We start from the raw sequence: 13,291 nt of genomic DNA, 5'->3' as shown, positions 1-13,291 counted from the left end.
CAGACATCTTTAAGATAGGTCTGCCAAGGAGCTATAATTTGCTGAACACCTTAATTAAGGATTAGGCATGTAATTGGTTAGGTATCATGTGAAGGGCTCGTGATCCCCACCGCCCCAGGGACTCCAGCCAACCACTCTCTCTAACGCACTGGAAGTGACGTCATCACCAGGGAATCTCCAAACTAGTCGGTCACCATTATATGATAAACAATATTTAATTTACTCTGTTGCAGAGGGAAGTTGTGTAAAGTAGTTCTGTATATGTTGATATGATCACGTGTATGTGGTATGTGCGTGAGTGCACCAGTCTGTACTGAGATGGAGCGGGTATATTGAGCAATGTTGGAAGGTATATAAAGGCGGCGAGACCGTCCGCAGTCTCAAGTTGACGGTGGTGGTGGTAGAGAGCGGTTAGTGTGTGGGTGTTGTCTGCCGAGTGTTGATACAAGCATCAACAGCGGCGTGACTACTACATCCACTAGGGTGGCTACCAACAAGTCATTCTTGGATTTATCATCTTAATCCCTGGTTGACATGTCGAGTGTGGAGTAAAAGTTAATAAATAAGATATTTGCCCAGTGGCCCTCCGCATTAGATCGCAATGACAGCTAATGGTGGCGATATATTAATGATGTCAACGCCTGTCTTTGTTCCACCCAAGAGGAAGGACTCAATGAGTCCCAGAGCGTTGAAAAGGAAATTCCTCCGCAGAGTTGTAGTGCCCTCGTTATCTCATCTTCCAGCTACCAGCAAGAGCATTAGTGGACAACGTACTCACGAGGTTTCAGGATCTCAGCCAGAGTCATTGGAGAACAACCACTCTTCCCGTGTTCCAGCCAAGAAAAAGAAAGCGAGCAGTCCAGCGATGACAGATTGCAAATACCATGATCAGATTGTTGTGCCGATATTAGCTGTCAACGGAGAGTGTGTTGGAGAAAAATCTGTATATTCACCTGGACCGGAACAGGCGGCGAGCCAGGAAAGATCCACTCACCCTTTGCCACATCAGTCCAACTCACCTATGGTTCTACCTAAGAAGTGTGTGTCTACGTCTAGGTTTTTCAAAAAGAAGAGTGTTAAAACTGATGTTCCAGTAATATCGAATCAAACGCCTGAGGGAGAGTACGTCGGGTCACAGACCTTGTTGGAATCTTTTCATAAAGGCAGTGCCCAAGAGAATGGTTTACATCATACCCTAGCAGCTGCTGCGGAGAATGGGGACGAATGTCTTGGTGTTGCACCCAAGAAGAATGAAGTTTCTAAAGATTTAAGAAAGAGAAGTTTCCGCAATATTATTCAGCCGTTAATACCGCACAGGAAAGCAAACGTTAAGTGTACAAGCTCAGAGTCAAAGGGTGAAACTCGTTCGGCCTTCGAACAAGAGTTGGCAGATCAGGAGAACCAGTCTCCCAACGACCCAGAGTTCATGCGGCGGGCATCACAGCGCTGGCAGCGCAAGACAGGCGTCGTAAATCACCAGCCTTTCCAGTACACCAAGTTTGAGTGGCCTACCAGTCCTACCCAGCAGCCAGCGTTCCAGAGACGGGTTTCACCCCAGCCTGTGCACTACATTCCATCTCCCTTCATGACTCCGCCCACGCCTCCCCTCACTGGGACTCCCTTCCGCAGGTCTAACATTCAGTATTCCTCCATGCACGAGAGATCTACAACACCAGAGGAGTCTCCATTTCAGAGATCTGTACGTTCGTACTCTTCTATGATGTTGCCAAATACTTGTCAGAAGAAAAACTCTTGTCTGCACCTTAGTAAGACAGAGAGCTGCAGCGAGAAGTCAGCCAAACCGAAGAAGAGTAATCTTCATGTGGCCTTTATGCAGGAACCATTATCTACTGAAAAGAAGGCTGATTCAGCCAGAGTGAAATGGCCACCTCGTCTTTCCCTGGACGACAGCGTAGCAGAGGAAGTGAGGAAAGTGGCGCGACGGGAGTCACTGCTGATTGCTAGGGAGACGCCATTCCGTCGCCTCAGCGTCAAGATACGCAAGTCTCTGCATGGGCCTAAACGTAAAGCCTCGCAGATAGTGCCATCAGTCACCACCACAGCAGTGCCTACCGTTACCACCTCTGCCTCATACCAGAGCGCCCTGTTCTCCCTCTCGGGTTACCCCAGCACCTCCAGTTTTTACTCTGCATCACCACCCTCATCACCGTTGCTCTCACAGGGACACCTGACCCTGCAGGACATCTTTGTTGCTGAGCCCAAGATCGCGGAAAAATTTGTACGTAGCTTTTCTTGCTATATATTATCATTATTTTGTATATGTATCATTATCTTTACTTTGTTCTATCTCAGATTATTTATAATACGGGGAAACACTAAACCCCTAGGGGCCATAGGAAATGAGGTAATCAGATTTTATCCAGACGAGTGGAGCGTAGCCCCAATTCCTGGGATCGAGGTATTACCCTTGAAAGCTTTTTATCTAGCAGACATGAGAACGAAGAAGCAGACCCGTGTTAAGCTCTCACTTCAGATTGCTACAATTAATTTATCCAAAACTGAAATCCTACGAGATTAAGACTGTAAAAAGCTTTTCATCTTTAGATTACTGAAACATACGTTGCCGTTATATTATTATAATTAAGAGAAAGCGCTAAACCCGTAAGGGTCATACAGCTCCTGGTAATGGGAAGCAATCATGTTGGATCTGAAGAAGGGGAGAAGTCGAATATTTAGATCAAGAAACCTTTGTAGGAATATATAGATCAAGAGCCCCTCACCAGCATCAAGAAACCTTTGAAGGGATATTTTGATGCATCAGTTTAAACTTCTCGACATACAGCGCAACTTTCTTACATGCATGGAATATTTTATTCTCATGTGTGGCATTACGCAGGTTATTTCCTGAATCTCGAAATTAAAGCAAGTCTCGCTTAATGCAGTACGCGCGTGTCGTGAGTTTGTAGTTCATTTAGTTCTTAATTAAGTTGTGGCTATTTTACTCAACGTTATTAAAAGTATAGCACCTTTCTTTCCGTTTACAGAATTTTCTATTATTTCTTGAAAAGGTCTATTATTACATTTATGGGGACTCGTAAAGCCCATAAAGGTCATAGGACGCCCGCCAAGGTGGGAGGCAATCAGATTCCATTCAAGGAAAGAGACTAAGCCCAGTTACTTGAATCAAGAGCCCCATACCAGCATCGAGGCAGTTCTTGAAGGAACGAAATAGCCTTAAAATAGACAAGACGACGTTTTAGAAACTTTTTTTTTTATCTATTAACGGAATACTTCGTTGTATCCAGTGTTTGTTAGGCGTCTATGATATTATTAGTGAAAGACGATTGACTGACGTAAGAAACTCGAGTGCAGTGTGAGGAGTGACGTCACTCATCGTCATAAATGACGTCATATTCCAGTTACGGTGTCTTACCTCACAATAAAATGCTAATCGTTGTATTCATTCGAGAGCTCTACGCGTGTATGGGTCATATAGCACCTGGGGAATGGAAAGTAATCAGGTTTGATCCAAGGAAGGTAAAGGTAGCGCTAATCTCTTGGAATCACCGTCATCAATGAATCCCCTCCCCCCCCCCCTTTCCATGAAGGACATGCCTGGTGTTTAATAATGGTTTTAAAGTGACGATGGTTTAATTTTTAGAAGGAAATGTGAGAGAATTGAGGGATGAAGGATATTAAGCAAGATTGGTATTGCGTGTGGCGGTAAAGGCTTCCTATTTTTTTAAGGGGAAATGCCAGGGACATTTTGTAGCAAGAAGGGCAAAGGGCGAACTGTTGCCTCTTAGTTTAACTTGAAACGCTTGAGAATACGAGGGCTTTTGTCAGTTATAATAATCATAACCAAGCGCTAAACCTGTACATGGCTCTGTCAAAATGTAAGTCGTGAGCTAGAAAATGTATTTTTATCCCCGAGGTAATTATTATAATCAAGTTAAGAGTTTAACCTGAAAGCTTCATACATCCCTAAAGCAAGGATTCAACCACTGTGTACTGGTATATACATTTAATCTCCCTGGTGTATATTCCCCAGTTAATTTCAATCCTTTTGAGAGACAGAAATCCTTACGGAGTTGCGACTCCTCTCCCTCGCATCCTAGACTGACTTAAATGGCATCATTGATGTCTGGCTGCTTGAGATTTAGCATACCTACTCTTAACACGTTAATAGACCATACAATAAGTGTCAGGGGCCCGAGACTGTTCAACTGCCTCCCAGCATACATAAGGGGGATTACCAACAGACCCCTGGCAGTCTTCAAGCTGGCACTGGACAAGCACCTAAAGTCGGTACCTGACCAGCCGGGCTGTGGCTTGTACGTTGGTTTGCGTGCAGCCAGCAGCAACAGCCTGGTTGATCAGGCTCTGATCCACCAGGAGGCCTGGTCACAGACCGGGCCGCGGGGGCGTTGACCCCCGGAACTCTCTCCAGGTAAACTCCAGGTTAACTGTCATATTATTGATGGTATAAATACCGATGAGTAAAACATGTACATTTGGGCATTTTTTTTATTGCCAAAAAGTTTCGCCTACATAGCAGAGTCCTTCACTCAAATACAGGTAGATATAACACTGGAGACAGTAAAAGTTATTTTGAGATCAGCTCTCAGACTTAGACACATACAACCAGACCTTATGTACTGGAGTATTATTATTATTATTATTATTATAATCAAAAAGAAGCGCTAAGCCACAAGGGCTATACAGCTTGTACTGGAGTAAAAATAGTTACAATCAAAAACCAAGTGCTAAACCCACGAGGGGTGGAGTAAAAGTGAGGCATAACACCTGGAGCTGACATCACAGGCGAGTGGCGCCCACTAGTGACAAATGGTCATGCTCAGCAGTTTAGCAAAGGAGTTACAGAAAACTGCTCCTGTACAGCTGCCTTCCAGCATATATAAAGGGGGATTGCCAGTAGTCTCCTGGCTGTTTTCAATGTGGTGGACAGCCACTTAAAATCAGTATCTGATCAGCCGGGCTGTGGTTTGTACGTTGGTTTGCTTGCGACAAGCAGTAACAGCCTGGTTGATCAGGCCCTGATCCACCGCAGAGCTTGATCACAGACCGGGCCATGGGGGCATTGACCCCCGAAGCCCTCACCAGGTATACCATGGTGTTGCTGTCAGACAAGTATATTGTTAAGGGGTATATGATTCCAGTAAGTTGATGACTAGGATATATGTGCAACACTTCGGTATCTTCACTGATGAAATGTTTTCCCAGCACAGAAGGCTTCTTCAGTCAAATACAGGTAGAGGTACATATAACAGTGGAGATATTAGTAATTTTGAGGTTATCAGTCCTCAACTTAAAGCACAGGCAGGATGCAGTCAGACCTTGTATACTTGAGCAGAAATGAGGCATAATTTCTGGAGTTGACTATATTAAAATACGTGCATGAATTCTGAAATATACACACTGGCAACTCATGTGTATTATTATTACAGTGGACCCCCGCATAACGATTACCTCAGAATGCGACCAATTATGTAAGTGTATTTATGTGAGTGAGTTTGTACGTGTATGTTTGGGGGTCTGAAATGGACTAATCTACTTCACAATATTTCTTATGGGAACAAATTCGGTCAGTACTGGCACCTGAACATACTTCTGGAGTGAAAAAATATCGTTAACCGGGGGTCCACTGTATTACAATAAAAACCAAGTGCTAAATCATGTGTAGTAGTGTTCCTTGATGCTTGGTATGACTAGCACATGCTTGGTGGATTTCTGCACTCTCCAAACTAGGGTGTTGATTACAGTACTCTCCATGCTTATTGACAGTCAGACAGTTTTTGAAGCAGTACCGAGCTTCCATTTTATTATATTTAGGTGATTGTTCTACAAAATGTATATTTTTCACCTTTTTAAATGAGAAATTCTTATGTAGTTTTGTCTTATCAATTTTTTAAGACTTGTTTTAATGGCTAAACAAAAAAAAATCCCTTTCATTTTTTTTCATTTAGGGTATATTTAACAGTGATACCAACTGGGATGCTGAAGTTATTCCTTTCTTACCAAAAATTCTGCTTAAACTTTATTTTTCTCTATTTTTCAAGAAATATTTAAGGATATATTTTAACCATTACCACTACACACAAAAAATGCTAAGCCAATTACAAAAATTTTATGCTCAGTCAGTCCATCCACTCAAGTCACATTCTTGACTAGTTGGGGTAACATACTCTATACATGACATGTTATGTCAATTACAAAGTTCTTTGAGCTCAAGAATGCTATTCAGATATTTGCTCGTCTTGCATATACTAAATTATACCTATCAGCCAAGACTTGCATATAAGAATGATATCGTACTGTGTATTCTTTCCTCCTCATATTACAGTTAATATTTAAATTATCTGTTATTGCAATATTTGTATTAAAACACATGAACTTTTCTAATATTCCTAATAGAAAGCTCTAACTATTGCTCTTTCCCCACACAGGCGATTATGTTCCCAACGGAGCCACGACCGGAGTGGCACCGTCACCTGCGTCATGTCATCCACAAGGCAGGACAGAAGATCTTCAAAAAACCAGAACACCACGACACAAACATCCCAGATAACCTACGCTATCAACTCAAGTATATTTATGTGTATTAGCTGGTGAGCTGACAGGAGTCTGCTAGCCATATCTAGTTGGTTCCTGTTGGCCACAGTGGAATTTCTTCAAGGAGAGTTTGTCAGCCCCCTGTGGAGTCTTTGACCTCTCTGGTGATTACTTGCTGGGTGGAGTGCCCGACATAAGCTTTGGCTAAACCCGACAGTCGACAGACCGGAGCTCAATGAGTTGTTGTCCTCTGTGCCTTGTTAATGTGTAGATCGACACCACTCATGGTCACCTTACTACTTGCCATATTCATGAACTTCATGTATTGAGGCATAATGAGTACTTCATCAGCATCCTCATTCCATGTACCACTTCATCCATCTCTTAGCAAGTTGGTCATCACAATAAGACAATACACATCAATCTCGCTATTATTATCATCATCACAAAAGTCAAACATTCCATAGTGTTGATAACATCTGGCAAATTAATTTATATTGCTTCAAACCTTAGTTTTTAAAACCCTGTACACAGTTAACTTCTCCAGCTAAATCACAAGAACATATGATGTTTCGAGTCTTACACTGAGCAGACATACACTAACCATCCTTGACAGACTCTTCTGAAATGTTTGTATAAATTAATGTTATTTTTATGACTTGCCATATTATTTGTTTATTTATGAGTGAATTTAATATATGAGGTTGATCCCAAACCTGTATCCAGATTTTTTAATGTTAAATATTCGACACAAATGTATTTCATCTGACTATATGGATTGAAATGGTAAAGAAAGTTGCCTATTGTAATATTTTATCACTAATGGCAACACTGTACTGCTGCTTGAAATGTCAGTGACACAGTGAAGCTTCTGGCAGTTGAAGACAAGACTAGCTCTTATCAACTGTCCAATGCTACATCTCCACTACACCCAAGATCCCCAGCTAGTGCAAGAGTCTGGTCACAACTATATAGTATTTGGCCAAAGAAGGGACTCTTAAGGACCTGGCACAGGTGCTGTACAGACTGGTCAAGTGTCTTCCAAGTACCAGAGAATGCAGTAGGTCTACTTGAGTTGAACAGAATCATTGTACGCAATAATTAACGTGTTTCTGCAGTGCTTTAATGTGCACAACAAAATCAGCATATGCACATTACTCCATCATTGTTGCTCATAGCTATTAAATACGTCAGTCATCTGTTGGTGTGAAAGTGAACCTTTTTGCACATATGGATTACCATATACAGTACATTACATGTTCACATTACAGTGATTATAATTGTCGTTGGCCGCCTTTGTCAGAAATATGTACCACTTGCCTCATACCTTTATGATGAAATCTAAATTAGCCTGACATATTCATTCAGACATGGAAAATATAGTATTCAAACCTTTAAATGAAGTCCCAAGCTGTTTTTGTAACAAGTATTTAATTAAAAGGACTATCTCTTCTGATAAGAGCTGAAAGGTTGGAAATGGTATGATGATACTGACAAACTGTGGAAAAGGACACTTGTGTACTGTTCAGGTGATTTATTAAACATTTACAGTTCAGGACATTTATGTTCTAAACTGTGCACACGTGTCCTTTTCCATAACAGTTGAAGGGAGTTACCAGTTTTTGTGGGTACTAAACTGCAGCACATAAACCAACTACAGAATATTCATAAATGATGCAATTTGCAACCAAGTAAAACCAGGTAGCATCTGTTGTGCTTAGTGGATGGAAGATCAAGCTTCCACCATACTGAGTGATCCACATTAGTTTAGTTTAGCATTTCACACAAACAAAATGATAACCAGCCACCATAGTACATGTAAATGAGAGTAACCTTTTTCACGTAATATGCATATTAATTGTTGGTGGCACATCTGCACTAGAGGACTGAGGCCACTGGAACATACTTCTGTGGTGGAGGACTGGCACCAGGATCTCAGGGAACTGATATGTAAATAAATAAATCTATAAAACTGTTGTATAAGCAGAAACTCTTGTATTATTATTCATACCATGAAGGTTGAAATGTGGGGAGACACTAATTATGAAAAGGACTAGTATTTTATGCACTTTTTCTGCATCAGAAAAAGATGACATGCTGAATATAAATGCAAAAGTGCCTTTTAACATTGTGATAATTAACATGAAGCCTGCACATTATACAATATTCAAAACAATCAATGAACCAATATGCATCATATAGCACTATCATATGCAGTACAGGAATGTACATAGTTGAAGTCTTAAGTGATAAATCAGTTCTATCAAAGTGTATTTAATCTCACTGGTGAAACAGTGATAATTGCTATATATAGTAGGCTAAGCATAAAAGTTCATATATGCAATAACAATGGAAAATTTTCATGAAACCAACAAAACTTGTACTGTCAGTTTTCATATATGGATCAAACTCTCATATCTATAATAGAGTTTGAAGTTTAAGTATATAAAAATTAGCAAAAATAGAAATCTGTATATATAAATCTGAATGCACATTGCTGAAAATTATTGTGTGTATAAGTAATACCAGAGCAATATTATATTCCAAGATGGTGTCTCCCACACACTGCCTTCTTTCAACTCTAGACAATCCTGTGAGGCAAAGTGACCTCACATGCTGCTCTCAAAATATTGGTCGAATGTATGAATGTTGTTTTTGACCACTGATTTTGTTCATGAGCATCAACTTAACTAATAACAGTATGTATTCAACATCAGTATATACTGAACATCATTATATAGTTAATATATTAAAACATGCGAAACTGCTATAAAGGTAAATAATGCAGGTCTCAAGATATCAAATGTTCTTGAATCCTGTAACATTAAAGGTAGGAAGATTAAACAAAATACATCTTAACTGTAGTGTCTGGGAAGGTGAATGAGTGAACACTGAACATCTGGAAAGGCAGTGAAATGTCTGAGAAAGTAAACAAGAGAACACCAAAGGTCTAGGAGGATGAACAAGAGATCACCGAGGGTCTGGGAAGGTGAATAAGAGAATGTTAGTTAACAATCTCATCCAGCCTACTGGTCTGTTAACAAGCTGTTTCTTGGCACCAAAGCATATACAACACCTCTGCCACTGTCTTCACTGTGTCACAGTATGGTCTAGTAGGTCAATGCTAGAGCTGGGATTCAGTATGGTCAGATTAGTGATCATATATGTTTTATTTCCATTAGACTACCATAGAAATTGAACTTGCCAAGAACACACAATATCAAACATCAATATTTTGATTATGTATTTTCTGGTTTAGTGCTTTTCAAACTGTTAAACTTGAGGGAAATGGACACATGCATTCACTTGGGACACCTTTATTGAAGATGTTTCAGTTCTTGTACCTAAATTACTACAGATACACGTACAGTGGTACCTCGGGATACGAAATTAATTCGTTCCAGAAGGCTGTTTGAGTGCCGATACTGAACGAATTTGTTCCCATAAGGAATAATTTAAATTAGCTTAATCTGTTTTGACCCCCAAAAATACACTTACAAAAGCACTTACATAAATACACTTACATAACTGTTCAAGTTTTCAGCTGTTTGTATCCCGAGGTACCACTGTATTTGAAGTGACTGAGGTCCAAGGACCAAGAAATCTTCTATAAAAGTGTCTTAAGTGAATGCATTCATGTTCATCTTCAAGTTGTTGGCAGTTATTTGCCTTCTTACTACAGTCTATCAAACTTAAGAAGAGTAGATGTATTTCTTCACTTCATAAACATTCATATGCCCAGGTGGGTGTACCTATCTCACTCCTCATCCCAGACACTTGCATCTATAGGTGAGAGGACAACTCCTTTCACCACTCTTCCAGACATTAAGTTGGAGATTCTCTCTCTGCCCCTTCCAGGCATAGGGAGGACACCTTTTTCACCCACCCCTCCCAGGCACTATATTTAAGTGGGAGATGTCCCTTTAATCTCCTCCCAGATGTACTTGTCCATGACAGTACTGAAAATAGGAACTACTGATCATCTGCTCATCACCACATACATGAATGCCGTGTGTGTAAAAATTTAAATGTTTAACTTTTTTGCAATGGAATTCATGCTCTGACGATTCACAGAGACTAAACAAGAGTAGTCTGTGGTTGATGAAATAAATTTGGAAGTGTAACAAGTTTTTAATTTCCCTCACTGTTGAGTTTTGAAGAGGTATATAAAAATATGAACATAACTGAACATGACTATGCAACACAGTTATATACAGCATACTAGTACCTGGGATATACAATATCAAATGACAATTGCCACAGAAAAAACAAATGACTTTACTCTGAAGATTATATAATATAAATGATGGTCCTAATGTGTGAAAATGAACTGTAGACTTAGTTGTCAGTTAGGTGGTTTTAGGCTTCAGGCTGAACTCTGACTCTGATTACCAGGAAACCCCCTTTACTGAACTGTACAAACAAGGCAGAGAAATACGTACTTGTAACATTAAGGTGCCTTTTCTACTTAACAGTAGTGGCTGCAAACTATGCTTGATAAAATTTTGCTCTCACCTTTGGCAGTATTATTATTATTATTCCTCCATGGGGAAGTGGAGAAGAATTCTTTCCCAGTAAGCCATGTGTGTTGTAAGAGGTGACTAAAATGCCGGGAGCAAGGGGCTTGTAACCCCTTCTCCTGTATAAGTTACTAAATGTAAAAAGAAGAAAAACTTTTGTTTCTTCTTTCACCCTGCCTCGGTGAGAGACAGCCAATATGTTAATTTTTTTTTATTATATTCAAAAAACAAATTCTCAACCTGTACAGTTCATACAGCTCACCTTGATCATGCACTGCTGTCTTGTAAACCTGCCACCATCTTATCTAATGTCTAGACAAGGTAAAACATGTAAGACAGCTAATCACAAGTGTACATCTGGCCTGTTACTTCTACAGAGCCTTAAACACTGGAGAGATTTTGGTGGCCTTAATCTTACATAGATCATTGTTGTTAGGGTTCCTCAACTAGACCAAAATTTTAAGACAGCTTTTCCACATGATGGGCAGCCATCAGCAATTTCACTAGTTGTACCTTCCTCAAGAACATCCCTAATCAGCAATTATTCATTCTTCAACTCACATTAAGAAAATTTTTTACAACAAAAACACAAGGAATCAACTCGAATAATCAAATCATTAGTGAGGCTCACAAATAGCTCCAACTTTATCCTGTAACTAATATGGATGCTACTTAATATTAAATAAAGTACTGTATACCAGATACCTATACATTAACTAATTATAAAGCTATTGCTAATACCAGGCTCTGAAATAAGCCAAGGCATGATAACAATGATTAATTTGCAAAACATTAATAGGAATTCACATAAAATGCTAAAGTTAAAAAACAGAACCAGTAAGTGAGAAAGAAATCCTCTTTGATTACATATAAAGGCAGTTAAAAATCAAGGAATTCAAATTTATAAACATTTTGTGGTCAAGTTTGCAAAATACTTTTAATGATCCCTAGATATTAATGCTATTGTTATACAGTCAATGAATTTGCAAATTTTAACACAGTTATAATTGTTCTTGAGGAGTACTAAACCTAAGACAAAGTTTAATCATGAATTCATAAATAAAAACAACTTTCATCTGCAATTAATATATCATATGATAAGGAAGCAGTACAAATTAGTTTGAAATTAATCCAAGACTAATGACTGACTTATTGTCTAGTGTTTACTTGAGTAAAATATCTGAAGGTTAAAAAAAAAAAAAAAAACTTGCAGATGTATTACAAAAAAAAGTTTTCACTTATTTTCCGTTACTCTCTTGAACTGTACAAAACTCCAAGATTATATCATATAATATTGTAGATTTATCTTTTAGGTACACTCATAAACACTGAGCAACAGTATAAAAAAAATTATATATCTTAACATAGTTCAAAAATCTATTATACTAAGCGAAGCTCAGGCTGTTGAATTTGGACCAAGAAGTTAAAACTGAAAATTTTAGAAAAATATTTCAAAAAAATTAGTGCACATTTTTTTTCAATTACAAATGTGCAATGTGAATCCCTTAATTTTATGTACTACTATATATTTGTGAATACTTTCACTGCTGACATCCCACAAACTAAAAGCCCCTTCTGTTGCTATTTTGGAAAAAAAATAGAAGAATAATACTTATTTAATTACACAGGTGTAAAGTTGGAGGTTGGAGAGCACTTTACGTAACAGCAATTTTGCCCAGTGTGAGGCCTCTTTTAGGCCTATTTCACTGCTCAAATCAGCCCAATTCCCAGCTATTCAATCATCCAAACTACCCTATTAAGCACTCAAGAGTCAATGATTAGGCCAATTCTACACTATTTTCAATGCATTCCAATTTAAATACAGTCCAAAACAAGCACTGTAGGCAATCCAGCCTACAGTGTTTGTTTTGGACAAACCATAACCATAGCTCCAGGCCTCTCCTGTACAACACTTGACCTTCATTTTGAATCCGTTGACACAAATATTCAACATTTTTCCCTCTTTTTCAGTTAATATAACTAAGAATAAGCATTCTTAAAGCTTTCACAAGAGGGTCCTTCCCTGCCCTTCTCTAGGAAAATTGCTAAAAATCGACCATTTCTGCCACTTTGAGGTTCAAGCCACTTCATCTGAAACCAACCAAAGTCTTCTCCATACTACTAGTACATTTTTTTTGATCTATCTGACATCAAGAACCAACCAATAAAACATAAAAACCACCAAAAAAAAAAAAAATCACTATTTCTGACCTAAACACAGGGTTAGAAGTTAGCTG

General features: G+C 39.1%; 1 protein-coding gene across 1 annotated transcript; it reads left to right on the top strand.

Moving 5' to 3' along the window:
* Window positions 1-367: 367 nt before the first annotated feature.
* LOC128693929 (uncharacterized) lies at window positions 368-8,524 on the top strand. The gene is made up of 2 exons (XM_053783834.2): window positions 368-2,239; window positions 6,429-8,524. The coding sequence occupies exons 1-2, from the start codon at window positions 602-604 to the stop codon at window positions 6,585-6,587; spliced, it is 1,797 nt and encodes a 598-aa protein (XP_053639809.2). The 5' UTR covers window positions 368-601; the 3' UTR covers window positions 6,588-8,524.
* The last annotated feature ends 4,767 nt before the right edge of the window (window positions 8,525-13,291 follow it).

The sequence above is a fragment of the Cherax quadricarinatus genome, chromosome 33, assembly GCF_038502225.1.
Source record: "Cherax quadricarinatus isolate ZL_2023a chromosome 33, ASM3850222v1, whole genome shotgun sequence".
In the NCBI taxonomy this organism is placed as follows: Eukaryota; Metazoa; Arthropoda; class Malacostraca; order Decapoda; family Parastacidae; genus Cherax; species Cherax quadricarinatus.
Note: the sequence above shows the minus strand (reverse complement) of the source record. Positions and strands in the feature narration are given on the sequence as shown.

Excerpts from the sequence above, each read along its gene's own strand:
- LOC128693929 (XM_053783834.2), top strand. The coding sequence starts at position 602 with ATGACAGCTAATGGTGGCGATATATTAATGATGTCAACGCCTGTCTTT. Across the intron at positions 2,240-6,428 it reads CCAAGATCGCGGAAAAATTT|GCGATTATGTTCCCAACGGA; the intron begins GTACGTAGCTTT and ends TTCCCCACACAG.